Source organism: Pinus tabuliformis, chromosome X (assembly GCF_031772625.1).
Source record: "Pinus tabuliformis cultivar Carrire ecotype Pingquan chromosome X, CPIR1, whole genome shotgun sequence".
Taxonomy (NCBI): domain Eukaryota; kingdom Viridiplantae; phylum Streptophyta; class Pinopsida; order Pinales; family Pinaceae; genus Pinus; species Pinus tabuliformis.
Genome location: NC_142308.1, coordinates 1,724,587,496 through 1,724,614,419, shown reverse-complemented (window position 1 = coordinate 1,724,614,419; position 26,924 = coordinate 1,724,587,496). Strand labels below are relative to the sequence as shown.

The window sequence follows — 26,924 nt, the reverse complement described above, 5'->3', positions numbered from 1 at the left end:
ATGCATAAAGAAGAACAACAAAAGGATACAAGGATGAATGAAAGAATAAAAAGCTTGGAGAAAGAATTGACACTCAATGAACCTATAGGTAAGGCTAAAGAGCAACTATGGGCCAATATCATTGACTCTGTTAATGATATTTGGCCATCTATTCAGGTCATTTTTGAACAAATAGATTTAATAACGCAGGCTACAGAAGCCATTGAAAGGGTTAAAGCAGAACTCGGAGATATGCCAGAGGAAGCAGAAAGAATCATCCACTTCCTCAACTCCAAGAATAAGTATGAGTTGCAAGAACTTAAGATACTTGACATGATAGGTACATTTTTGGAAGTTAGAAAAGTCCTCACTAAGAGGAATTTGATGTTGAATTTAGAAGATAAGTGTCAAAACATGTAGCTAGCTATTGACAGGTTCATGGCTAAGTTCGAACTTTTGAAGGAAAAGGGATTACCTAATCCCTTAGTAATAAATGATAAGTTAATGACACATGAGGATTACAATAAGAAGATCAGGGAAGTGGCCAGAGAACAGGTAATCACTTCATCCATGAAGGGCTTACCAATAGGCAAAGTGTTGTATCAAACTTTTGAAAACTTGTTTTACCTCCAGCATGAGGTAAAACACCTGTTTATTAATAAGCCTACTTTTGCCAAATATACAGAGGCAGATGAAATATACAGAAAGATGCTCAATATCCAATTACCAGATGAGGAAAGATGGGAAAAACTGAATGATTTACTATAGTAAATACACAGTAAAAAGTAAAACATCACATTAAAAGGATATTGACAAGTCAACAAGGTTAAAGTGTATTAGATGAAAGAGTATCAGATGAAAGGTTAAAGTAAAACAGAACATCCAACCAACTTAAAGGGCAGAAGATCAAAGAGCAAAGCCAACAGAACCTAAATAACATGGACAACAAGTAGCAGTTCAATAGCTGTCTCTATCTTCTTGCATGAAGATATTTATTTTTCCTAGATTAGTTCTTAATGTAGTTTGAGATATTTTGTAACTCCTTTTTGTATAAATACTTCATAATTCGAAGTATTAGGGTGGATTATTTTACATTTGTAGAGTTCTTTTGATCCTAAAACCTAAGGGTGATTGTAACATTTTCAAGTCAACAGACTGGAGCAAGTAATAAAAGCATTTCGCTACAGGATTCATGAGATGACCTATTTGCAGTGAAGTATCTTATTTGTTTAATTTTGTTAACTTCTTATGTGTTTCATATTCTTAAATGTGTTCTAAATTTGAATATATTAACTTGAAATAGAACTTAGAATTTGTTTAAGTACACTCTGTTTTCTACAGTTAGTCATTTTTATGTTTTCCTCTATACCCGATTTTGATAATCCTTAATTGCTCTTCCATCCCGGTTGACCTCTTTCATTCCTTCCATAATCTGGCCTAGGGAACCCTTAATTGCTCGTTGGATCCGATTAGAAGCCACTTCACCAGCCAACCTTTGGGATCTGTAAAAACTCACCTATCTTGCCCCGCAGACACTGTCTTTTAGAAGCTTGACCCAGTCTTGTTTGTCTGACTTTTGACTCCATAGCCCAATGGTAAAAGCAAACCTCTTTTCATATAAGTAAGTGATCCCACCACCTAAATTCAAAACAAAACCCAAGTGCAAACAATAACTACCGTAAAATCATCTTAACTAAAACAAAGTTAAAATATAAAGAGAGAGCCCTCTCTGAGCATCAGGAAGGCTAGGTCCTGATCTCCAAAAGTGGTTTGTGGTTACCTTTGATTTTTATTTTTTCTTTAACTTCAAAAGAAATATCAGTGATAACAGTAGCCATGACTACTCCCATTGTAGCCATGCTTTTGGTAATTGTAAGTTGAGGAACCTGCAAGCATATAGTTTGTGTGTTGATGATAGTAATGGGTAGTGAAAGGATGGTATTTGCTGTTATAAGGATGAGGCCAAATCTCTGCCTTCTTGCTAGTTCTCCTCACACACTTCAAAATCTTCTTCGCCTCCGCGTAGCCACTCACTGTAACTTTCTGCATTGCCATGTCAATTTTTATTGTGTATACACTTGCAAGAACAGGTCAGTGCAGATTATGTCAATAAATTGTTCATAAACCACTGTCACCAGTATATGGTAGACTATGTTTGAAAATAAAAATAAAATAAAACAAATCAATCTATTAGAGAGACTCGATATTGGAGTATAACTTCTAGCTTAGAAAGAGCCTTGTGAATCTTGTTTTCGCAGCCACTCTGCCTTCTTGCAAGCTCTCCTCACACACTTCAGAATTTTCTTCGCCTCTGCGTAGCCACTCACTGTAACTTTCTCCATCGCCATGTCAATTTCTATGGTGTCTACACCTGCTAGAACAAGTCAGTGCAGATTATGTCAATAGATTGTTTATACACCACTCTCACCAGTATATGGTAGACTATGTTTGAAAATAAAAATAAAATAAAACAAATCAATCTATTAGAGAGACCTGATATTGCAGTATACCTTCTAGCATAGAAAGAGCTTTGCGAATTTTGTTTTTGCAGCCACGGCAAGGCATGTGTACTTTCATCTCCACAATATGCATTGGTTCCAAATAACCTTCTTGTTAACAAAATGACACACATCAAGAGGAGCAAAAGAGGAAAAAACTCAGACTAATTATACGTAGAGATAACTCTGCATTGCAAAATACAAATCCTATAATTAAAAAATATAGGAATTGATGGTGACATCTAATATCTAATGAGTTTTAAGGAAGAATAGAAATAAGGACTTTCTACACACAACACCATCTTGTTCATCAAGATTATGATTTAATCATTTAATCAAAAAGCGCTTGGACGTTCGCTGATGATGTGATAATGAGATAAGATTTGGGCTTTTGGCTAATGATATAATAATGTGATAGGAAGATAAACTCCAAATTAGCATGAAGGAATGATGTTTACATTTGATAGGATTTGATGAATACATTTGATATCCGAGTTTTGATGAGTTTCTCGTAAGAATAGAGAATGGACTTTCTTTAAGAATGCTTGAACATTTGATATTTAGGATTTTCAAAACCAGGACTCTTGAGAGATTATATTAAATATAGACATTAACATCGTTCTGATAAATCAAATTTAATAACATAAAACTTTCGATTTTCAATTGCATATCTCATGGATATGGATTTGGATAGTTGTTAGTTCAAATTTGAATTTAAAAATAAATTTGATAAAATACCATAAATTTTTGTATTCAAATTCTATTAATTAGAAAATATAAAATTTACTAAAATTTATTAATGTATTTAGTCAAAATTCATTAACATTTATTATATTTTTTTAATAATTCATCTATATAAAAAATATATATATATTTTCTTATTTTATTAATTTTTATCTTCAATGATGTCATGGATATGGATTTGGATAATTGTTAATTCAAATTTGAATTTAAAAATAAATATGATAAAATACTATAAATTTTTGTATTCAAATTTTATTAATTAAAAAACTATAAAATTTATTAGTGTATTTAGTCAAAATTCATTAATATTTATTATATTTTTTTAACAATTTATCTATATAATATATATATATATATATATATATATTTTATTTTATTAATTTTTATTTTTAATAATTTTTTATATATCATGATTCTTTTGGAATTTATGCCTTATAACTTATCCTTTGCAATATTTGATGCAATTGCTAATTTAATTATATTTAAACTAAACAAAATATATATTTTTATTGTTTTTTACTCTAATTTAATTATATTTGAAGTAAACAAAAATAACTACTCTGTTAACTTTATTCTAATTTAATTATATTTAAACTAAAGAAAAATAACTATTTTGTGACCTTTGTTCAAATGTACAATTTAGTTCATATTTTTAAATTATTTCAATAATTAAGTAGGCAACAGGGACACTAACTATTCTGCCAAGTTTTATTATATTATTTTCTTTTAACGCACTTTTAATACGTTATCCTTCTTTCTGAAATTTTTTATATAATTAGTACCGCGTATATGCTGACAATATCTGAAATATTTTGAAAATATTTTGTCAGCCTTGTGTTGACGTAGATATTAATATATATTTTTAAGTATCACGTATACCATATATCTTTGTCAAAGTAAAGATTCGTTGGCATATTTACTAACCGTGGGCACTGAGTTGGGATTTTGAAAGGGAAGAAATGGTGATGGCCAAGCAGTTGATAGCTAACAATTTATTGCTCAGAACTTTTGAAGCTACTGCGATTCATACAGAAGCTTCGGTGTATGGACATTTGAGGTGCAGCCACGGGCCTCAATTTCGTTTTCCAAGAAGTCGTAAGAGTATTTGTAGACCTTTTTCGCCGGGATTGAGCTATAAAAGAAGCTGGGAGTTTATCCCAAGTGCTTCAGTGGAAAAGGAAGACTCTCCCATAGACCGCACCACCGAGGTATTTATTTCTAAATAACAATTATTTAAATTTTAGTTGTGGCAGTCTGCAGTGGTGGTCAGTTTTTTTAAACCTATAACCACCAATTATGAGCAAATTTAACAGGCAAATTTTCAAGTCAGAAACAGTACTTTTTTTGTTTGTTAATCTTTTTCTATTTTTTATTTATAAAAAAATGTTAAGCTTCGTTTTATCCCTATTGAAATGCTATCGTTTAAATTAGCTGCATAAATCTTGCAAAATAGGAAGCTATATTTGCAGATGGTGCGAGCTATAATACTCGAGGAATATTGAATTTGCTTCATGGAAAGAGCATGATTCCTCGACCCTAAAGGACCAGACATCTACGTTTTACCACCAAATTATCATTATCATGACGCGAGAGAGAAGCATTACGAAATCTTTTCACCCGCCTTTGGATGATGCTCTATCGAGGTCTGTGTATTCATGCTTATATGATTGGGGTAATATCAACAAGTTAATTGGGCAAGATCCAGATTCTGTGACTCAAATTGGCATTTTAGATATCTGTGGTTTTAAAAGCTTAGAAGCAACAGTTTTGAACAACTTCAACAAAATAAATCAGCATGTCCTTAAACTGGAGCAAGAAGAATATCACAAAGAAAAAAATCAATTGAAGCTCTAAAGAGTTTACAGACAATAAAGATGTTCCACAGCTAAGAGAAGAAATTCTTTAGAAATCATTTCCTTTTAGATGAACCCTTCATGTTTACTAAATTACTGCGGGAAACATCCACCACCAAGCTTCTCCAAATCTTTAAAGCTCATAACAGATTGAAAAGTAAAAAAATTGCATGTATAGACTTCATAATTTCTCAATATGCAGGAGGGTTTGCAAAATCAAGAGCATTGAATGAAATTGGACTCACAATAGTGGTACCTACCATGCAGTCACACTCACTTCTTGTTGATTCAATAGACGAGGGAAACTATGAATTGACATTTTCCTGGCTACAACCTACAGGCAACAATGTGTCCATATTAGGGTATCTCTCTTGTACATTGCTAACTGCCACAACAATGATGGAAATTCCTAGTCGGAGAGTTTCTTCCACCTAGTTGCAATGTCAGTGTTGCAGTTGGAGTTCGATAACTGGCCCACAGTTTTCAGATGGTTCGATGCCAACTTTAGAAATAAGAAGCTAAAAGGCATCTCGGCACTAAGGTCGGATGATTTTTCCAATTATTATAGCTCATGGGATTGTGATATTTGGTCAACTTTATCTTTTGTCCCAATGTGGTTGGAACTAATTTGGTTCTCCCGTGAACAAAAAACTTTCTTTATGGATCCTTTTGTTGTTATTAGTTCAATGGGTGGATTATTTTGTGGGTACCTTGTGAATGTTGGCAGGATTATTCTTGCCCAAATAAGTTGACGCTATCTTAGTCTGCTGTTTGATTCCAATTGTTTCAATGTATTGCCATTGGGGCAATTGCTAAATGTTATATTGAGCAATCTACTGGGGAGCCATGCCATGTTTGAGTCTCTAGCCAAGGCCTTCCTAACCTTTTTCGGTTACCAGTCTGCCATCACATCAAGGTTGAAATCTTCACCCACGAGTAGTGTTGATGATGTAGTTTGTGTAAAATGGACTCAATGACCCCCTCCTCTTGGACTGGTTTTTGAAATCACTCCTACCCATCATTGCCAAAGACTAGGCGATAACCATGCCTTAAAAGTAAAACAAAGAAGAGACAATCCTTAAAGCACAAGATTTGACCTTATCGATGCCCATTTTCGCTATTTATACACTGTCATCTTGTATGCCCCTCGACACAGTTTTCATGATATGTTAACACCAATGGCATCTCACGTTGTGGTCGACATTATAGAGTCACTTATGCTATCAATTAGTTTGGTGAATTGTCCTTCTTAGTGGGCACTAATCAATATGACAATCACTATGGGGAGCAAGTACCATAATGGGCATTATAACGTGCCCTATGTTAACCTCAATATTCCTTATGATGGCTCCCACCTTCCTTAACAGGGTCCTAGCATGTCCTACTCTGTAGCTATTCCCTCTTATAATGGGCATAGCCCCTGATGTAGGGGACAACCATCCAATAGTGGTTCATGTTACCCCCTCACTTGTAGGGATAGCTATAGGATATTTTTTTCTTCAATGATTCACATCATAGACAGTGGTCCCAATGATGACATTCAACATTCTCCATAGACAAAAGCCTGTAGATGCTTCTTAGATCATGCTTAACTCACTTATTTGTTGATGATGACACACACTCGACACACATGAGGTATCTTTGTCCTTTGCTTCATATTAAGTGTTTATGTTCAATATATTTGGCGTGAAAGTAGGGATCATGGGTTGAATCAAACAATGAATAACGATGCTTGGAAGTTATCCCTTTTGCCTTGTTTCACCTTGGTGGTTATCATCAATTTCCTAATCTAGTGTCACCATTCTTGGGGAGGGGTACTATTGGGGGACCTTGATAAGGAGAATGTGCCCATATCTTTCCATGCTTAACACATTCCATCTATTCCCCTTTTCCACTATCCTTTCTTTAAGGTTTGTTGTTACATGTACCCAAAAAAGGCTTGTGATTCACAATCCCATGAGAAGAAAGGGCTTGGATGCCCGAGGTTGATGTTGTGTAATTTTAAAATGCAAAAGAAAAAACAAAAGGTATATTAGCGATAAATCAAAAGCCAAAGAAACTTGAGCTCTACCCCCTTGCTATGAGGATATTGCCCCAGTCCTATGCAATAAAATGCATAAATAAAGGAAGAATAAGATAAATTAACTGCCCCCCTATGCAATGAAATGCATATATAAGAAGAATTTCCAATTCAGTAACATTTGTAATCTCTAGAGAGCTCTGCAAATCTAAACTAGGGTTTTGCTCTAGGGTTTGGTCACTGGTCACCATGGTGGGGCGCGAAGGGGGGAGTTCGGCTCCCTCCTACAGTCAAGTGGTTGCGGACAGAAGCAAGGGAGGTGGATCGCATCGCTTCAAGAAACCAATGGAGATAGTAGCAGAGGCTAAGAATAAAGAAATATCGGAAACCATTGGATCTCAAGGACAGGAAGAGAATCCTGAGGAAGCTAGTAAGGAGAAGAGAACAAAGGTTAGCAGTCAGAAAGTTGCTCCTCTGAGTACATCCTGGGCCTGTAAACCCAAGTCGACCACCATTCCTCGAGTTGTTTTAAGTGACCCAGCGCTGCAGGTGCATAGAGAACACATGGCGGAGTATGCTGTTAGCTGTAAATTTATGGGGATCTGGCCGACGGAGAAGGCTTTGCAAGCATGGATCAGGAACCACTGGAAACCAAAGGGGAAAATTGACCTTCACCTTGGGTCCAAGGGCTTCTTCACGGCGGTGTTCACAAGCTTAGAGGATAAAGATAGAGTGTTCGAGGGAGGACCCTATTTTTACGCTTCTACAGGCCTTTACATGAGACCATGGGCAATGAACTTTGTTCCAGAACGAGAGACTTTCACCTCGGTGCTGGTATGGATAAGACTCTACTCCCTCCCTTTAGATTATTGGCTGCCGGAGTCTCTTAAGGCTATCGGCAACAAACTAGGGCATTTTATAAAGATCTCAGATGCTACTCTAAGAGGCAAATACACTTCGTTCGCTTAGATATGTGTGGAAATGGACTTATCGGGGGCACTTCCGGATGCAATCATTTTAGAAGTGTATGACGAGGAATGGGTGCAGGCGGTGGACTATGAACATGTCCCATTTAGGTGTTGTAAGTGCCATGAACACGGGCACTTATATAGGGACTGCCCAATGAACAACTGGAGAGAAATATGAAAGTCACTACAGGCAAGGATCCTGAAGGGTTTACTAAGGTTGGGGGTAAAGGGAAAGGAGGCAAGCGGAACCAAAAGAAAATCACTGAAGACGAACAACCGAACCACAATAGTTTCAAGATCTTAGAAGAAGTCGAGAACAATGGGATGAACCAGGAAGCAGAGAATATTCCCATTGAGAAGGAAAGGGATGTTGATATGGAGGATATACCAGAAAACAACAAACAAATGGAGGATTTGCGGAGCATGATGGAGCTCAGTAGGGACAACGAGATGACCCCAAGTGAGGTAGGAATGAAAGACCATGAACTGCAGGAGATTCTAGAGAGGGAAAATTTAGATCTGGAAAAGTTTCTGGAGCAGGGAATCATCAAAGGGGTAAACTCTCTGCCAAAAGCGGAGTTTGACAGGGTTCAACAGCTCTTCCTCTGGAGATCACAAACAAAGTGTTCCGGAGTCAAAAGAAACCATGACAGCTAGGAGAATAGGGGAGTGAAAACCATGGACGATACACTGATGCTTTCTTCCAAGAACCCAGGTAGGAAAAGAGGAAGGAAAAAATAGAATGAACTACTGTCTGAATCTGGGAAGCTTATGATTAACTCAGGTAAGATGAGGGATCTTACCAGTTACTCCTTTACAAACCTTTCTTAATGAAGCTTACAACTTGGAACATCAGAGGTCTAGAAAGTAAAAGGAAACAAAAAAATCTTAGCAGTAGAATAAAAGAAGAAAAATCAGATATGGTTTTTATTCAGGAAACAAAATGTTCGATGGACAAGATCAGAGAGCTACACAACAAATGGTTAATCAAGTATGAGTATCTAGAGGTTAAAGCGGATAACTCGGCGGGTGGGATTCTCACTCTATGGGATCCTCAAAAACTTGGAATCCTGGATGCTGAAGCTTCTAGGAATTATCTATCGACGGTGATTCAACCTTTGGGAGATAAGGAGATCTACATGATCACTAACGTCTATGGTCCTCAAAAACTAGAAGACAAACTAAAGCTTCTCACCTCCCTTGAGAAATTGAGGGAGAGATATCCTGATATGCCCTAGATTCTGGTAGGGGATTTCAATATGATCAAATCTCTTACAGAGAAAAAAGGCAGTACTAGAAAACTAGGCAGGGACTTCATTGCTTTCCAGAACTTCATGAATAACATGGGGCTAGTGGACGCAGAAACAGTAAATTTGCATTTTTACTTGGAATAATAAAAGGGGAGGGGCTTCTCAAGTCGCCACTAAATTAGACAGATTCATAATCTCAGAGGACCTCTTTATCACAGGCCTAGATATGTCAGCTTTAATCCTTCCCTTCGGCGGCTCGGACCACTGACCTGTCCAGATGGAAGCTACTTTTATGGGTACACCGAGGAACAGACCTTTTAGGTTTGAAAATATCTGGCTCTCTCACCCTAATTTCACCATCGATATTGACAAATGGTGGACGGAAGATAGGCCCGTTCAAGGCACTAAAATGTTCGTGTTGCAGCAGAGACTCAAACACATCAAATCTAGGCTTAAAGATTGGAATAAACAAGAGTTTGGTAATATTTTTAAAGCCAAAAAAGAAGTTGAGCAGAAACTCCAGGAGATTAATCAGATCAACATCTCAGAGGGTTTTACCAAGGAACGGAAAACTCAGGCCGACTCTCTTCAGAATGAATGGGAGGATCGGTGCATGCAAGAGGAGATTTTCTGGAGATAGAAATCGAGGGTGCAGTGGATTAGAGAAGGAGAAAGAAACACAAAGTTTTTTCATAGATCAACCTTGGATCACAGATCTCACAACATAATTTCCAAACTTAAAGACTCTCAAGGGAAAGAGCACGTCTCTCACAAAGATATAGAATATGTCCTAGTTCAACACTTCCTTAGCATAGCAGAGGAGCCTCTCGTCGACAGAGCTCGGTTCATTAACAAATTCACAAAGTTCATTCCTAAGCTTGTAACCAGGGAAGACAACTACAATCTTAACAGGCCAGTGTCTGAAGAGGAGGTTAGTGAAGTTATCAATGAGATGCAAAATGGGAAAGCTCTTGGCCCTGATGGGTTCAATGTGGATTTCTTCAAATCTTGCTGGAAAACAATCAAACAAGATATCCTTGAGGTTGTGGAAGACTCTAGAAGATCCAAAACTGTTTTGAAAGCTCTTAATGCCTCGTTCATAGCTTTGATTCCAAAGCAGGAAAAAGCTATGACACCGGACAAATTCAGACCCATAGCCTTATGTAATGTGGTGTACAAATTTATTTCCAAAGTGATTGCTAACAGACTCAAGCCTCTTCTTCCCACTCTAGTTTCAGAGGAGCAAACTGGTTTTGTAGAAGGAAGACAGATTCTCAACAACATCATACAAGCTCACGAGGTAGTACACTCTCTTAAGAGCAATAAGCAAGCTAGTATGATCATGCAACTGGACCTAGCGAAAGCTTATGATAAGCTAAGTTGGGCGTACATCAGGGAAGTGCTAAGAGCTTATGGCTTCGACCACAACTGGATAAGATGGGTTATGGCCCTTGTATCCACGACTGGTTTCTCCATTCTGCTTAATGGCTCACCCTCTAGAACCTTTATACCCTCTAGGGGTCTCAAACAAGGGGATCCGCTCTCCCCCTTCCTCTTTGTTCTCATGATGGAAGGACTAGGCAGAGCGATCAAAATGGCAAATGCTGAAGGAAGAATCTAGGGTCTGAAACTTACGAGGCTGGGGCTGCCTCTACTCATCAACAATTTGTGGATGATACAATGCTGCAGGGCATTCCTACAATCAAGGAAGCCAGATCTTTCAAACAAACCCTGAACGACTTTGCATTGGTTGCTGGTACAGTGGTAAGCCTTGATAAATCAAAAGTTTTTTTTTCAATATTGACATTGTTATTAAGAGGAACCTCACCAGAATCCTTGGGTTTCAAAGGGCTCAGTTACCTTCCAAGTACCTTGGAATGCCTCTTACTGACAAACCTCTGTGTAAGGGAGTGTGGGAGCTGGTAACTAATATACTTCAAGATAAAGTCAGGAAATGGACCTACAGGTCTTTGAATTTGGCGGGGTGTCTTGTGCTTACAAAGGTTGTCCTGCAGGCTATCTCATTTTCATGTTTTCAGCTCTTCCTGCTCCCAAAGGAGTTATACAACAAATCAGGAGTATTCAACGAGATTTCCTTTGGGGAAAAGGGGAAGAGAAAAAGAAGTGGGCTTTGGTAGCTTGGGACAAGCTCTGCAAACCTAAGGGCCATGGTGGTTTGGGGCTTCATGACCTTGAAATCCTCTGCAGAGTTTCGGGAGCCAAACTTTGGTGGAGGTGGCCAAACTAGTGGTCGAATCAACAGGGAAGTTCGTCAGACATTAAGAGATGCAAAGGAGTTCATTAGAGCTCCTAGGATGAACAAGAGAGAGCGTAAACATGACAAATACCAAGCATTGGTAGCATAAGTTGAAGAACCTTCCAACTATCAGGAGGCCACATAGCATTAGGTGTGGATAGATGCCATGGTAGAAGGGTACAATTTTATCATGACGAACGATGTTTGGGAGGTGGTGCCGAGGCCTGAGGACAAGTCAATTGTAGGTTCTCAATGGATCTACAAGATCCAGTACGCTGCAGACAACAACGTGGAGAAGTCCAAGGTTAGCTTCGTGGCAAAGGGGTATGTGTAGAAGAAAGGTATAGATTACAAAGAGACCTTCACCCCAATTGCCATATACACTTCTATCTGGTCAGTTATATCCCTAGCAGCTCAGATGGGGTGGTAGACTCACTAGATGGACGTTAAGACAACCTTCCTGAACAGGGTGATAGAGGAAGAGGTGTACATAGAACAACCAGAGGGATTCGAGACACATGAGAGGCACACACATGTGTGCAGGCTGAAGAGAGCTCTATATGGGCTCAAGCAAGCTCCCAAGGCATGGTATGATTGGATTGACAACTACTTGCAGCAGATGGGATTCATCAAGAGTGACACAAATCCCAACCTTTACTACTTGATGGTAGAGAATGAACTGCTCATCCTAGTTTTGTATGTGGATGACCTCTTCTTGACAGGGTCATCAGGGCTCATAGAAGATTGCAAGAGGAACCTGGCAGCAAAGTTTGATATGAAGGACTTGGGGTTGATGCACTATTTCCTAGGATTGGAAGCGTCGTAGAAGGACGGGGAGATCTTCCTTGGTACAAATATTCTAAAGAGATTCAAAATGCAGGGACATAGATGCATGTCTACGCCCATGATCATCAACTGGAAGAAGATAGACGCATCAGATGACAAGGATGTTGACCCCACCTTGTATAGACAATTGTTCTCTCATGTAGCTGGTTAACACTAGGCCAGATATCTGCTTCGCGATCAATACTCTCAATCAGTTTATGGTGGAGCCAAAGAGAGTGCATTGGACACGGCGAGGCACATTTTGAGGTATTTGCACGACACAATAGAGTATGGGTTGAAATATACTTGAAGGGATGATGTCAGACTATGTGGATTCACAGATGCAGATTGGGCAGGCAATTCAATGGATAGGAAAAGTACCTCTAGGTACTGCTTTAGGGTTGGATTAGGGATGGTTTCTTGATGCAGCAAGAAGCAGAAGTCAGTAGCACTGAGCTTTGCAGAGGCAGAGTATATGGCAGCTAGCACAACTACGTGCGAAGCTATATGGCTTCAGAAGCTGCTGGTGAGCTTGTTTAGGCAGAGGATGGAGGCGACCAGTGTCTACTATGATAATCAGAGTTGCATCAAGCTCTCTGAGAATCCAATGTTTCATGACATGTCAAAAGACATAGATATTTGATGTCATTTCATCAGAGATTATGTGTAGCGTGGAGCTGTCCAGCTACAGTATGTTCCCAGAGAAGAGCAAGTTGCAGATATACTCACGAAAACTCTAGGGAGAGCTAAGTTTGTCTATTTCAAAGAACAGACGGGTATATTGGAGAACTCGTTTTAGAAGTAGGGATAGAGTATTTTTGGATGCTTCTAAGTTGCAGTAGTTGTAGTAGCAACAACAATAGTTGAGAGGAAGTGTTAGTTGGGTTGCAGTGCAGATGCAGAGTTGGCAGCAATACATGATGTACAGTGCAATGTTAGCAGCAACATAGATGCAACATGGTTAAGCTACAGTCAATGTCAGATGAATCAGAGTTAGTGCAGTGTTGAAGTTTCTAAGTTTACTTAGTTAGAAACCCTCCATGCACTTTATCTGATTTATTCCTACCTACTTGTGATGATGTAGGTACTGCGTCACCCTTGATGACGTAAGCACTACATCACCCTTCCTTGTTGCTGCTCTGCTAGAAACAACTTCTGTCACCTCAGGACAACTGTTTTCTGCTGCTATTGCTCTGCTCGGCTAATGTCCTTAAGTCCTCCTATGATTTGCAATCACATTCTGATACCATGTTGAAGTTTCTAAGTTTACTTAGTTAGAAACCCTCCATGCACTTTATCTGATTTATTCCTACCTACTTGTGATTTTTCTTAACAAGTTATTTACAATGTAAATACTGAAAATAAACACTAGTGCATGCTCAACATATTATAGATCAACAACTAAAAGAAACAGAAACAAACACACCATATGACACCATTATTTTTGGATTAATGTCCCTGGAAAAACCCAATGTGGGAAAACCGGTGCAGCCATCTGAGAGTTTTCTTATTAAGCAATATCAGAGTACAATCTAGGTGCCGAAACTGGCCTACCCAACAGATAATTTCCTTGGCAGTAATACCTCTCAGTTTTTAACAAATCTCTTGGCTAAAACCCCGAATAATCCTTCCGGCAGCTACTCAGTACCAATCTGTCCTAGAGACCCCAGCATCAGCCTCTCTCTGGACTGTGTCAGCCCTCTCTACCTCACGCTAGCCCTGCGTCACCCCAGATGGGTCTGCGTTAGCCCTGGGAGGCCTTGCGTCAACCCTCTGGCCCTCTGCGTCAACAACGTTGGCCTTTCTGAGGCTCTACGCAACTCCCGACTGCCTCTGCGTGGCCTTGCGTGAGCCCTGGCTGGCTCTGCGTCACTTTGCTTGGCTACTGTGCTGCTCCCCCAACACTATCTCTGCCTCTCTGTCTCTTTGTACTCAAATGCCCCTCAGCTGCATCTCCCGATCAATAATTCTATCTCTCTTAGCAAATGCCGCTCTAGAGAATAGAATGACTGATCACTCTGGTGTGTTCTCCAAGTGACCCTCAAGCCTCCTCTTATACTTTTCCTGTTGACGTATCAACGACCGAGATTAAGTGCCTAATTAATGACTGAGATTAGATCTGGCTTGATCCATGTCTTTTGGACCATTCTAACATAGTTTCATATTAATTCACATTAATAATTTATTTTCCCTAAGTTTAGACTTAGGGACTCCATTAAAAATATTAATTATTTTAATCTCCTGAACTGTTTAGAATCTGCCCAAACCCTTTCTGGTATTGGAGATCTCATGTACCCCAACCTCTCCACCAAATTTCGTGGCTAGAGCACATCCAATGCTACCCCAAATCAACACGCAGTGGTTGGTGGATAGTGGCAGGAAGCTACAATTATTAGACATCAACAACGTGTAACGGAGGATGATATAGGGACAGGGTGTTGTAGTAGTGCAGCGCTAGAAGACCTTCCTCGCTAAGAGGAAGTGTTAGTTTTTATAGCATCGAATGGTGTTCTAGTCTTGAGACTTTGTAGAGAGGCTAAAACTTAGGGTTTTTCCAAAACCCAGAAATCGTTTTTGGAAATTCCACCTAAAGATAACTCAATTAAATTAATTGACCATCATTTAAATTTTTCCTAAGTCTAACTTAGGAAAACTAGTTAATTAATAGTAATTAATTGAGAAAGGTGAGAATTCTCTAGAAACTCACATGGATCGACTTGGAGATGATCTCAACCATCGATTAAGTTTTAATCTTGGCCGTTGGAGTCCCAACTGGAGATTATAAGAGGAGGTCAATGGGTAGATGGAGAACACACAAGTGCAGATACTCAATTGCCCTAAGTAGTTCGAATTCCCAGTAGCAGGAGTGATTCAATAGTGGAGATTGAGCTAGTGGGTGAGTTGAAAGTGGCAAGAGAGGTTGACAGTATCCGGAGGAACGATTTCCAGTTTCGGGGAGTCATTTGCAGGGAGGCATAGATAGCTACAGAGAGGCTGCGCAGGGGTTGCGTAGTAGCCTCTAGGAGGTAGTTCATTTTGTAGATTCGGTAGGTCATTTCAGAGATCCAGGGGCAAGAAAATTCACAGAGGCCAGGAGAGACACTTCCAGAGTCAGTGGCAGGTTGGACAGGCAATTTAGAGAGAGATCCAGAGAGTGATAAATTGTGCCTGCGCAGAGGGTGACGCAGGGCAATTCGCAAAGGGGTTTCTGAGGCCAGTTTCAGTGCCAGATTGCTTGTGGGGTGAGGAAAATTTCCTCACAATATTTTTTGCTAGTATTTTCTCTGTAGGATTGCCAGTTTTCGACATCCAGATTGTACTCATATTTTCTGTTGCATATAATAAAATATAAACCCTCAACTATTGCACTGTTTTCCCACATTGGGTTTTTCCAGGGACTTTTGTCCAAAAACAACAGTGTCATTTTTATGTGTGTGTGCTAGCATTTCTCAGTTCCTATTTTTTTGCTTCCACAATATTTTATTTGGTGAAGAAATTGCAGTGTGAATATTTCGTTATTTTGCTGTTAACAAAATAAACTGCATAATTAATTTGTTAGTTAGAAGAAATATTTCTAGTTGCTGCATTTCAAAGAATTTTCACAATAATCTAATTGTTCGTGCTTATTTATTTTACTTGCCATATCATTTTAATCAAGTTGCTAGGATATTCATTTGTATCTCCTAAACTTGTTGATTTTCAACAGGTTCCTCATCATTTTACTTTCAGGGACTACCCCCCTTAGCTTGCCTTAAGGAGATAACTTAAACGGAGTGAGCAGGGATCAAAGTGACAACCCCAGCTCCGAGCATTGTCACATTGGGTGTACAATTTGGGCAACAATAGATTCCAAGAGAACAAGTCAAATTCCAAGTGGCTTGAGGACTATCCCTTGACTAGTACGAAAATCCTCCTTGCTGGCCAGTGTAATCCTTTTTCCTCATGTGCAAATCTGATAGGATGCCATGTGTGAATGATGGTAGGTGGATGGGGAGTTAACTCCAACCAAATCCTCAACAAGAGCCAAGGGAATGACACCTTACAACTCGTGCTGCTGTGTGTACGCTGCCACTAGTTGTGCATAGGTCCCCGATTTATTGTGCATATACGCTGTGATAGATTGCTTGTGCTAGGTGTGTAGTGTAGGTGTGAGTGGAGACCAATCTCCATCTTTTCCTCAATCAAATCCTTTTCAAACTGAACTCAATCCTGCGCTGATCTCACAAGGAGATTTGTCTTGCCAACAAGGCAAATTGACCCCACAAGCTATTAGGTAACTCGACCTCCATGGGTGCATTAACTCTGTTAGTTTTGTAGCATCATATGTGTTCTAGCGACGAAACTTTGTGGAGAGGCTAAAATACATGTATTCTCCAAAACCAATAAATCGTTTTTGGAAATTCCACCCAGAGACGACTTAATTAAAATAATTAATCTTTTTTTAATGGTACCTAAGTCTAAACTTAGGAAAATTGATTAATTAAAGGGTATTAATTAAGTCATGGTGAGAATCTTCTAGAAGAAAACTTGGATCGATTTCTAGTTAATCTAAGCAATTGATTATGTTTTAATCTTGGCTGTTGAAGCCTCAACAAGAGATTATAAGAAGAAATTCGATGGGGGTTGGAGAACACACTTGAGGAGGAAGGAATTCGATTGGCTGGGAAATTGATCTCCAGAGTAGCAAATGTGTGTTATTAGAGGTGATTCAGTAAGAGAGGGGCAGAGATAGTATGGCTAAAAGGAAGTTTTTCCAATCTAGTGAGTGCATAGCAGAGAGATAGAGAGCTCCACAGAGAGGTTGACGCAGTGCAGAGAGGCAGCACAGAGCTTCAGAGGGAGATCCGTATTTTGCTGAGGAGAAGTCGAAATTCAGAGCCAGAAGCTGGAGTGGGAGCTCGGAGGCCAAGAAGATTGAGTTTCCAGAGTAGCAGCTGATCAGTCAGTGAGAGAGACGCTGGTCTGCTTTGGGTGACGCAGAGGCAACAAGGAGCAACTCATCTTGAGCTAAGGTTAGTGTCAGATCACTGGTGGAAGTGAGATTTTTCTCACTAGACTTCTGTTAGTCATTTTCTCTGTATGGAAAGCTAGATTTGAGCTTCCATAGATTTGTACTCAGATTTACTACTACATAATAATAAAACCCTCAGCTGCTGCACCGGTTTTCCCGAGTTGGGTTTTTCTGTGGACATCGGTCCAAAAATAACGGTGTTTTATCGTATGTGTGCATCTATTCTTCCAATGTTTTTATTTCTTCCGCATTATTTATTCTGTGAAGGCTACAGTGTATATGTTTTGATATTTGCTGTAGGAAACTGCAAATAATTTGTTTGATTAATTTAATGAATAGAAGAAACATTATCAGTTGCTGTAGTAGGATTCGGGGTCATCGAATTTTCACAAACTCCTTTGGTGATGTCGTTGCCAAATCACTCTTTAACTTGTCCTTTGATTGATTTTGATTTGACTTGTAATTTACATGTCATTTCCACTTCATTTGTCATGTGGAAATATTTATTATTTCTCCATTTATTTATTTCTCTGGTAATTTATTTCCAATTTTCCAACTAGATTTAGGAAAAATGGGTTTTGAGGGTCTAAAAGTGACTTTTTGGCCCCCAAAGTGAGTGCATAGCAGAGAGACAGAGAGCTCCACAGAGAAGCTGACACAGTGCAGAGAGGCAGCGCAGAGCTTCAGAGGGAGATTCGTATTTTGCTGAAGAGTAGTCGAAATTCAGAGCCAGACGCCGGAGTGGGAGCTCGGAGGCTAGGAAGATCGAGTTTCTAGAGTAGAAACTGATCAGTTAGTGAGAGAGACGTTGGTATGAGTTGGGTGACTCAGATTTGCGTAGGGTGACTCAGAGGCAGCAAGGAGCAACTCATCTTGAGCTAAGGTTAGTGTCGAATCGTCGGTGGAAGTGAGATTTTTCTCACTAGACTTCTGTTAGTCATTTCCTCTGTATGGAAAGCTAGATTTGAGCTTCCATATATTTGTACTCAGATTTACTACTGTATGGTAATAAAACACTCAGCTGCTGCACCGATTATCTCGAGTTGGGTTTTTCCAGGGACATTGGTCCAAAAATAACGGTGTTTTTGAAGCGAACAAAGTTCCTTCTATAGATTAATTACTCCAAAAGACTTGGAATATCAAATTATCCATTGAGGATATAAATATTATATTAAATATATGAATAAGAATAAGAATGATGATGATGATGAATTTTACAAATGAGAACGAGAGGCTTGCTTATATATCAGGCAAGTGTCTTTTCATGAAGGGTCATGTCTCATTTAGACATGCCTCTTCAACCTAATTACTAGTTAACTAATCATTATTAAAATTTATCTTTATTATTTATATTTATATTATTTATATATATTTTATTCGTTACATTTCCTCCTTCCTCAAAGAGCTTTGTCCTCAAAGCTTGTCGAAAAACGGCTTGATCTGTTTTTCGGCTTCGAAAGTCTTTCTGTCTCGGAATAGTCATCCTCGTCGATACAAGTTGATATGATCTTCTTAGTGACAAACAAAATTGTCGCACTGAGAAGGGATCAGACCATCCCAGATTAATCTTCTGTATAATATTCTGATCACTAAAATTTTGTAACGACTTGTCAGCATAAGACGGAATTGATGTTACATCATTATTCTCTGAAACATTAATTTGTTGTCTACGGTTTGAGTGGTCCTGATACACAGCTTGGTTGATTTGTCTATTCTCATGATTCAAATGCTGATATAAATTTTTTAGATTTTCTTCTGGCGAAGATGTTGTTGAATTGGTTATGGAACATTCACTTGGGATGCCCATTGTCTGAACTGCAACATCTACGTGTGTCGTTTCTTCAACTGACTTGTCTTCTTGAGTTGTCATATTCACTGGATCGATATTCGTTCCCTTATTTTCAACTTGAACTGTTGTGACTGGAGATTTCGATACTTCTTCTTGAGTGACTTGTTCCAACTTATCTTTTAATGCTTTCTTATCCTCCTTAAGTTTCTTAGTTTGATTGAGAAGACTTTGATTATGGTTTCTTAGAAGTAAAAGTTCTTTGGTTTTTGATTCATCAACCTTATTTTCAATGTTTTGAATTTTAAGTTTTTCATCTTTTAGATCTTTGATTTGTTCTAATAATTTTTTATTAAGGTTCTTTAAAGATAAATTTTCCTCTTCTTGTTCTGATAATTGCTGCTTGAGTTCTTTCTTTGAGACTTTAGTCTTCTTCACTTGTGCCAGTAATTTTTCGATGTGGTCCTTGAGACGAGAAATTTCTTCGTCCTTTTCCATTATTTCTTTGTAATGTATATCCACAAGATTTTTATGTTCGCGTTCTAACACTTCCTTGCTTTGTTGAATTTTGGCTATTTTGTCATTCTCTTGATCTTTTAGCTGCACTTTCTTGGTACACTAGATAACATCATTCTATGGAAGTGATGATGCATGTAGACAATGGAAGAAAGAATCCATTCTCTTTCTCTCCTCACCCTGTCGCTCAATTATTGTAATTAATTGTTCTATATCTTTTGCGATTGATTGTTTTTGTTCCTTACTCAGGGATTCCATATTTTTTATTTTTCTTCACTTTTTTTAACTTTGTATGGAATTTTTTATTTTATTTATTTATTTTTTTAACTTATTCTATCTCCTTTTTTTATATATATATATTTCCAATATTCTCCCTTAATGTGGATTTTTTAAAACTTGAATACCCTTTTATTAAAAAATATACTCCTTTATATTGTTGCCCTCTATATATGTATGTATTTCTTTATATTAAGACCCCTTTTCAAAATAACTTTATTATCTTAAAATAATAATAGTTTCACTTCTTTTTTTCTTTTAATAATAAATTGGTCCCTTTTTTATATATTTAATTACTCCCTTGATAACTTTTTAATGTCACCCCACTTAATAAATATAAAAGTCATGTCTTTTCATATGACACGGTCACGATGTTCACAGTACTTTTAAAGTAAAAAGTAATATTTACCTTTCATGTAAGAGCTTTTGTATCCCTGTTTTTTCTTTAACTTTTAAAATGCCATGGGCTATTACCATGGGTTGTGTTTAAAACCTCCTTAAAATGTTCTCCACGTAAAAAGTAAAACGTATTTCTTTTGTATTTTTGTTTTTGTTTTGTTTTGTTTTTGTTTTTGTTTTTTTTTTTTAATTTTTTAAAATACCATGGGTTGTTTTTAAAACCACGGGCTTCTCCACGTAAAAAGTATATTCCTTTTGTTTTTTGTTTTTATAAGCAAATGGCGGAAGGCTTGAAAAATGGAGAATCTTCCAATATGTAGCGAAACACTTCAAGTATGACAACAAAAAGGTTGATTGATTTGACGGTCAAAGACTTGGATCGGAGAATGAGCTCTGTGCACCGGTTAAGCAACCTAGAGGACTGAACTGCTCTGATACCAAATGAAGCGAACAAAGTTCCTTCTATAATTAATTACTCCAAAAGACTTGGAATATCAAATTATCCATTGAGGATATAAATATTATATTAAATATATGAATAAAAATAAGAATGATGATGATGATGAATTTTACAAATGAGAACGAGAGGCTTGCTTATATATCAGGCAAGTGTCTCTTCATGAAGAGTCATGTCTCATTTAGACACGCCTCTTCAACCTAATTACTAGTTAACTAAACATTATTACAATTTATCTTTATTATTTATATTTATATTATTTATATATATTTTATTTGTTACAGTTTTATTATGTATATTTTGTGAAGGCTGCAGTGTATATGTTTTGATATTTGTCGTAGGAAACGGCAAATAATTTGTTTGATTAATTTAACAAATAGAAGAAACATTATCAGTTGCTGCAGTAGGATTCGGGGTCACTGAATTTTCACAAACTCCTTTGGTGATGTCGTTGCCAAATCACTCTTTAACTTGTCCTTTGATTGATTTTGACTTGTCTTGTAATTTACATGTCATTTCCACTTCATTTGTCATGTGGAAATATTTATTATTTCTCCACTTTTTGTTGTTGTTGTTGTTGTTATGGCAATTTATTTCCATTTTTTTCAGACTAGACCTAGGAAGAATTGGTTTTGAGGGTCTAGAAGTGACTTTTTGGCCCCCAAAGTGTGCCCTAGAAGAACGTTGAGGTGAAGAGGATGAATTTTGAGTACTCATACACCCTCAACATCTTCTGGCATCACTTTATTACATTTTACATAAAAAATAATTAAAAAATCCCGTCCTGTGAGAAATTTTTAATTATTAAAAAATCCTATCTAGACTTAGTCAAATTCCACAAAATTTCAAAGATGACCTAGCATGGTAATATACATCGACCATAGACACTAAGATGGATTAGGGGCTCAATTTTCAATCCATCACCCTAGCTTTGGGGTTATGTGTGAGTGAAAAAACTCAGTTAATTATTTGCCGCTAAAAACGGAAATAATTAACTAAGTGAAAAAAACACTCTAGGGTGTACTCACTTGCTGATCAAGTCCCAAGTCTCCTAGGCCTGTTACATAGCTTTATTCATCATGCTAGCGACATTTTTACAACTCCCCGCAGGGTTGTGGATTTGAGGACAAAAGAAGAAAGAGGAGAGAGAAAGGGGCTGGAATGCCCTGCTGACTTCTGACTTCTGAAATTTTTTGATGTACACTCTGAATCATGGGCTATGGAGTCTTCATATCTGCTAAGTGCAACTCAGCAGTCAACACGGTCATTTATAAGTCTTTAGTCTAGGCCTTTAGAGTCACTCTTCACCCCCGGTAGAATTTCCTTCTATTGACGTCCTTAGTTGTAGGCTTGTTCTTGATTAATAAGCACGGGTCTCATAAACTGGTTGTTTTGTTTTATTGAAATTTGAAAATTAAAAATAAACAATTAGTCTGAAATATCATGAGAAATTTTAGACTTGAGTTTTAAATGTCTTTAGAGTTTGTAGTCGAAGAATATTATGCTTCGGTTGTCTCTTGTTATAGATGCTAAAATTAATAGTATTGAAATGGTTGCAGGACCTGGACTCAAAATGTGGAGCAGGTGATCCTTTATTTTTAGTGGATGAAAACAGTTCACAAGACTTTGAAGCTAATTACAAGAAGAGGACTGATTTATTGAAGGCTCTTACTATTTTTGCCTCTGTAGCTGCTGGAGCAGTGGCTATCAATCATTCTTGGGTAGCTGCCAATCAGGTATCTTTGAAAGCAGATGTTAGGCTGCCCATTTGGTTGCTCAATGAACTTCTGGATGCCATTAATGAGACAGTTTTCTTTTTATTTTTCTTCTGCCATGTTTTGAAGCATTGCTGTCAATATTGAGAAGTTTGTAATTTCATTATTCTTTCTAATATCTAATGCAATTTAGCCCATATGTAGATGGACTCGACCTTCCTCAAAAATAATATTTGGATGTTGTAGGATTTGGCAATGGTATTGGTATTTGCATTGGGATATGCTGGCATTATTTTTGAGGAGTCCCTTGCTTTCAACAAAAGTGGTGTTGGACTTTTGATGGCTGTCAGTTTATGGGTAATTAGGAGTATTGGGGTAAGTCTTGTCTTTTTAAATTGAAATTCTTGTTACAGTATCTTCAACAGTGTTTCAATGCTTGTGATTGATTTCCTGTCCGGTGCTATTGAATCATTGATAGAAGATCCTTGATCTATTTTACAAGACCGATTTGGAGTAAGAAACTGATATCTCTTGTTTGATTCTTTTTCCTGAAATGTTATTTAAATGTTTTTGTAGACACAGACAAGAATAGATGGTTGCCTATAAATTTCAGCCCAGTCTGTACTAAAGGGCCATGAATATTGGCCCCCCAGTTTTGTTTCTATTCCTTTTTATTATACCCCTTTGTTGCTCAGTTTTTAGCTTATCTTGTGTGTCAGGCTCCATCAGCTGATATAACTGTTGAGGAATTGGCCACAAAATCTCAAGAAGTTAGTGAGATAGTATTCTTCCTGCTGGGTGCCATGACAATAGTTGAGATAATTGATGCACATCAAGGATTCAAGCTGGTTACAGATAATATCACAACTCGGAAGCCTCGTTCACTTCTTTGGGTGGTAGGTTTTGGATATTCATTGCATTACTTGCTTGTTTTGTTGTTTTTCTCTGAACGATGCTGGTTAAAAGTTTTCTTTGCTTGTCCATGTCTAAATAGTAAATATTGAATTTTCTGTAATATTAATAATTTTGGAGTACCTCTTTACTAGCCCTTCCTGGTGCCAAGTAATAGCAAACAATCAAAATTGAAGTCTTAAAACACATTCTCCAAGGTGCTAGAGTAAATAGCTTCTTTAACAATAAATCCCTGGAACATGGTCCATTGGCTCCCTATTTGTGGCATTCATTCAACCCCTTCGCTATTCTTCATTGCTGATATTGCTAATTTGCTTGACCTTTCATTAATGTTATCATTTTTTTGTCACAAGCACATTTTCTTTCTGTTTATAAACTGATGTTTTGGTAATAACCTTTCCATGCATTATCAATGGGAATAATCTCTCATTCATCTCATTGAAATACTCTTAGCAATATTTTGATTTGATAGCTGGAAAAGATGCAATAGCTGAGAAAGATCCTATACAATATTGAACTCAGAAATATTACTTATCACAGAGGCTGATCAGAATATATAAATTTGAGTTTATAAAACATTCAATGAGAGTTTTGAAATAAAAGTCAAACAAAAAGAAGAAACGATGGTTTGTATTTATTTTGATAAAAGAAAATATATTAGCTTACGGGGTGTAGAACACAGAACCACACTGATAGAACACAACCAATCTAGACTTATGACCAGAACCAGTAGCATACTTAACTTCATAAGTCTAAAAAAGAGAAGAATGGCATAATGTCATGCACCAGGGGAGTGCCTTTTTGAGCCCAGGCCTCTTTCCTCCTCTACATACGCTGGGGGCTGCTACCTTGTCATGAAATATGTCAGATACTCCAGGCAATTGCATATCTCTCGTTCAAAGGTTTCCTCCTCTTCATTTTCTTTTTGGGAATTCGATACAGGATAACCAGCTTCTCCATAAGAGCAATCAATTTATCCTCATAATTCGGCATAACATTACATCTGTCTAGGTCTCTGAGAAGCTTGCTGAACTGAAAGATTTCATAATATAACTCCACTGTAATTCTAGAAGTCTTTGGGGTTGATGGAGCCTTATTTGGTGAGCTTTCTGGCTTCTCAGTGTTGGTGCCCTATTTTGTAGTTTGAGAATTGCATATGTGCCCTTTTACTGCAAAATCTGGCACCTTAGTACAAAGTTTCACAAAGCATTCTAGATTAAGAGCAACAATGGGATCAGTACCACTGTCACATTAATAAATATTCCCTTACTGTTTTGTGGTTGGATGCCATCCCCACAAGGGAGGCTTCCCCAGCAGATCTTAGGGATTAGATTTCCCAAGTGCTCCTAGGCTAAGTACCCACTAAGGGTTCCACTTAATAAAATCTCCCATGGATAATGTTCAATAGATAAGGTTCTGGGTGAGGTAAGATGTAAATCCAAGACAATGAGTTCAAAGGATCCTTTGGCTAAATCTTGAGGACTCAACAAATCTTAGAAAGGTTCAAATAGGTTCCTAAACACATGTTATCTTTAAATTACAAATTGCTATTATAAACTAGGGTTTCAAGTAGCAAAATTACAACATGCAAAATTTATAACAACAATAGCAAAAAAAGCTCAAACTTAATAATAAACAAGTGAGAAGCAAAGGCTATTTAATGAGTAAACTAGAAAGAAACATTATAGCAATTTTCAATGGCTGAAAAAACATAAAACAAGAAGAAATTCCTTAGACGTTGGTGAGGCTCGAGGGTGAAGCTTTAATACTTCACACAAAGCTCTTCGAATCTCATAAGGCTAAGTGAAATAGGTGGGATTGTTGTTGAAGAATGTAACTAGTGTCGGTCTTCATAATAGTATTTGAGTCATGTATTTATGAAAAAAAAAATGAAAGACTATTTATAAAAGAAATTTTTTATTGACTTATTCTTGTGTCAATAGTCAATAGGTCAAAGCACCCATTGAGTGCTCTAGCATTTCTGTTTAAGTCAAAGTCAAATTTATTATGTAAGAAACCCTTCTTGGGTTCATAAGGTCAAAGAAAGAAATTTATTCTGTCATGTCAAACACTCCATCCATCAAGTCGGCCTCAAGTTAGTTCCAAAAGTCGGCTCCTAATTATTCATGTCGACCTCATTTATAGGCAGAAACAACTATATATACCTAACTGAACTCGACCACACCCGAAGCAGTCAAGCAAATTCGGATATATTACAGAATAGCAAAGTTAAGGAAAAGGTAGCGAAGTTTTACAAGATCGAGATATCATTGCATGACTGAAGTATTAAGTACAGGAATTGAACTCTATTACAGGAAGGCGAAGTTTGAAGTCTATAATTGCAGAAAGCAAAAGTCTATATGATTACTGGAAGCCAATGTTTCTGGAATTACAGGAGATGTCAAGAAGGATAAAAAACTTGAAGTTCTGTTCTAGAAGAAGAATACTTCAAAGGCTGACTTGGTGGATGGAGAGAGGTTTAGCTCAAGGGTCTGTTAAAAAATCAATGCTTATAGGAATTAGGGTGTGATTCTTCTTTCTTGATAATTACTTGTGAATTATGTTGGCTTCTTTCACTTCTTTATTATTTTATCTTTCATCAAGCAATTACCAAATTATATGTATATGAAGATCACAAGAACAAGAGACACAAGATGTAGGCGCTCAGCCAGGGAAAAACCCCTATAAGGGGAAAACCCAGTCAAACTCTTCCTTCAGTAGATTCAAATCAAGATGAGACACTTCCAGACTTCTTAGACCTAGACAAAGACCTCCTCCAACCACCAAGTCAACCCTTCCCTTCAATAGATGATCCTTGTCAAAGTCTCCAAGTAACAACTCCTCGGCGGAAGCTTCGATCTAGAATTTCGGACCTGCAGTAGACACAAAATTTCGTCCCCAACAACTGCCCAAAAACTTCGCACGTGTGAGATAGATAGCCTAGAAACTCGAATAAGGTCTTCCCAACAAATTTCATCATTCTCCAACAATTTCGCTCTCTTTTTTGCCTCTTTTCCTTAAAGATCGAACTTGTTGAGTGAATGCGCCAAACAGGTTGAATTGCCTCTCTATATATAGCCTTTAGGTTGGGTCGAATTGCCCTAATGTAGGCCGACTTCATGGGGACAGGGCCGACTTGGTGTGGAGGTGACAAATAACCTTTTTGACTAAAAAGGAATTCTTCTTACATGATACAAAAGCTCAAGAAGGGTCTAATAAAAATGACAATGACTCTAATGACTCGACAAAACCTAGAAGCCTTCAATGGAAGGTTTGACCTCGAAAACATTGACCCAAGCATGAAACCCATGCTTTAATAAGTCATTTTCTTTAATAATAAATTTCTTTTGACAAGTACAATTATGAAGACCAAAACTAGTTACATTTTCAACATTCCCTTTTAACTAGGAGGTATTTATAATTACATACATATAAGAGTACATGGAATATTTCAAAAG

General features: G+C 37.6%; 1 protein-coding gene across 3 annotated transcripts in view; it reads left to right on the top strand.

The window, feature by feature from the left end:
• Positions 1-4,102: 4,102 nt before the first annotated feature.
• LOC149146664 (sodium/proton antiporter 2-like) overlaps positions 4,103-26,924 on the top strand; it is a 287,524-nt gene continuing 264,702 nt past the window's right edge. For all 3 annotated transcript variants that reach the window (XR_016264588.1, XM_089448761.1, XM_089448762.1), the window contains exons 1-4: positions 4,103-4,429; positions 22,399-22,575; positions 22,801-22,929; positions 23,274-23,450. Coding sequence is in view for 2 of the 3 variants with exons in the window: in XM_089448761.1 (XP_089304887.1) it covers positions 4,181-4,429; positions 22,399-22,575; positions 22,801-22,929; positions 23,274-23,450 (732 nt within the window). In the remaining variant the exon portion in view is untranslated. The remainder of the gene's footprint in view (positions 4,430-22,398; positions 22,576-22,800; positions 22,930-23,273; positions 23,451-26,924) is intronic.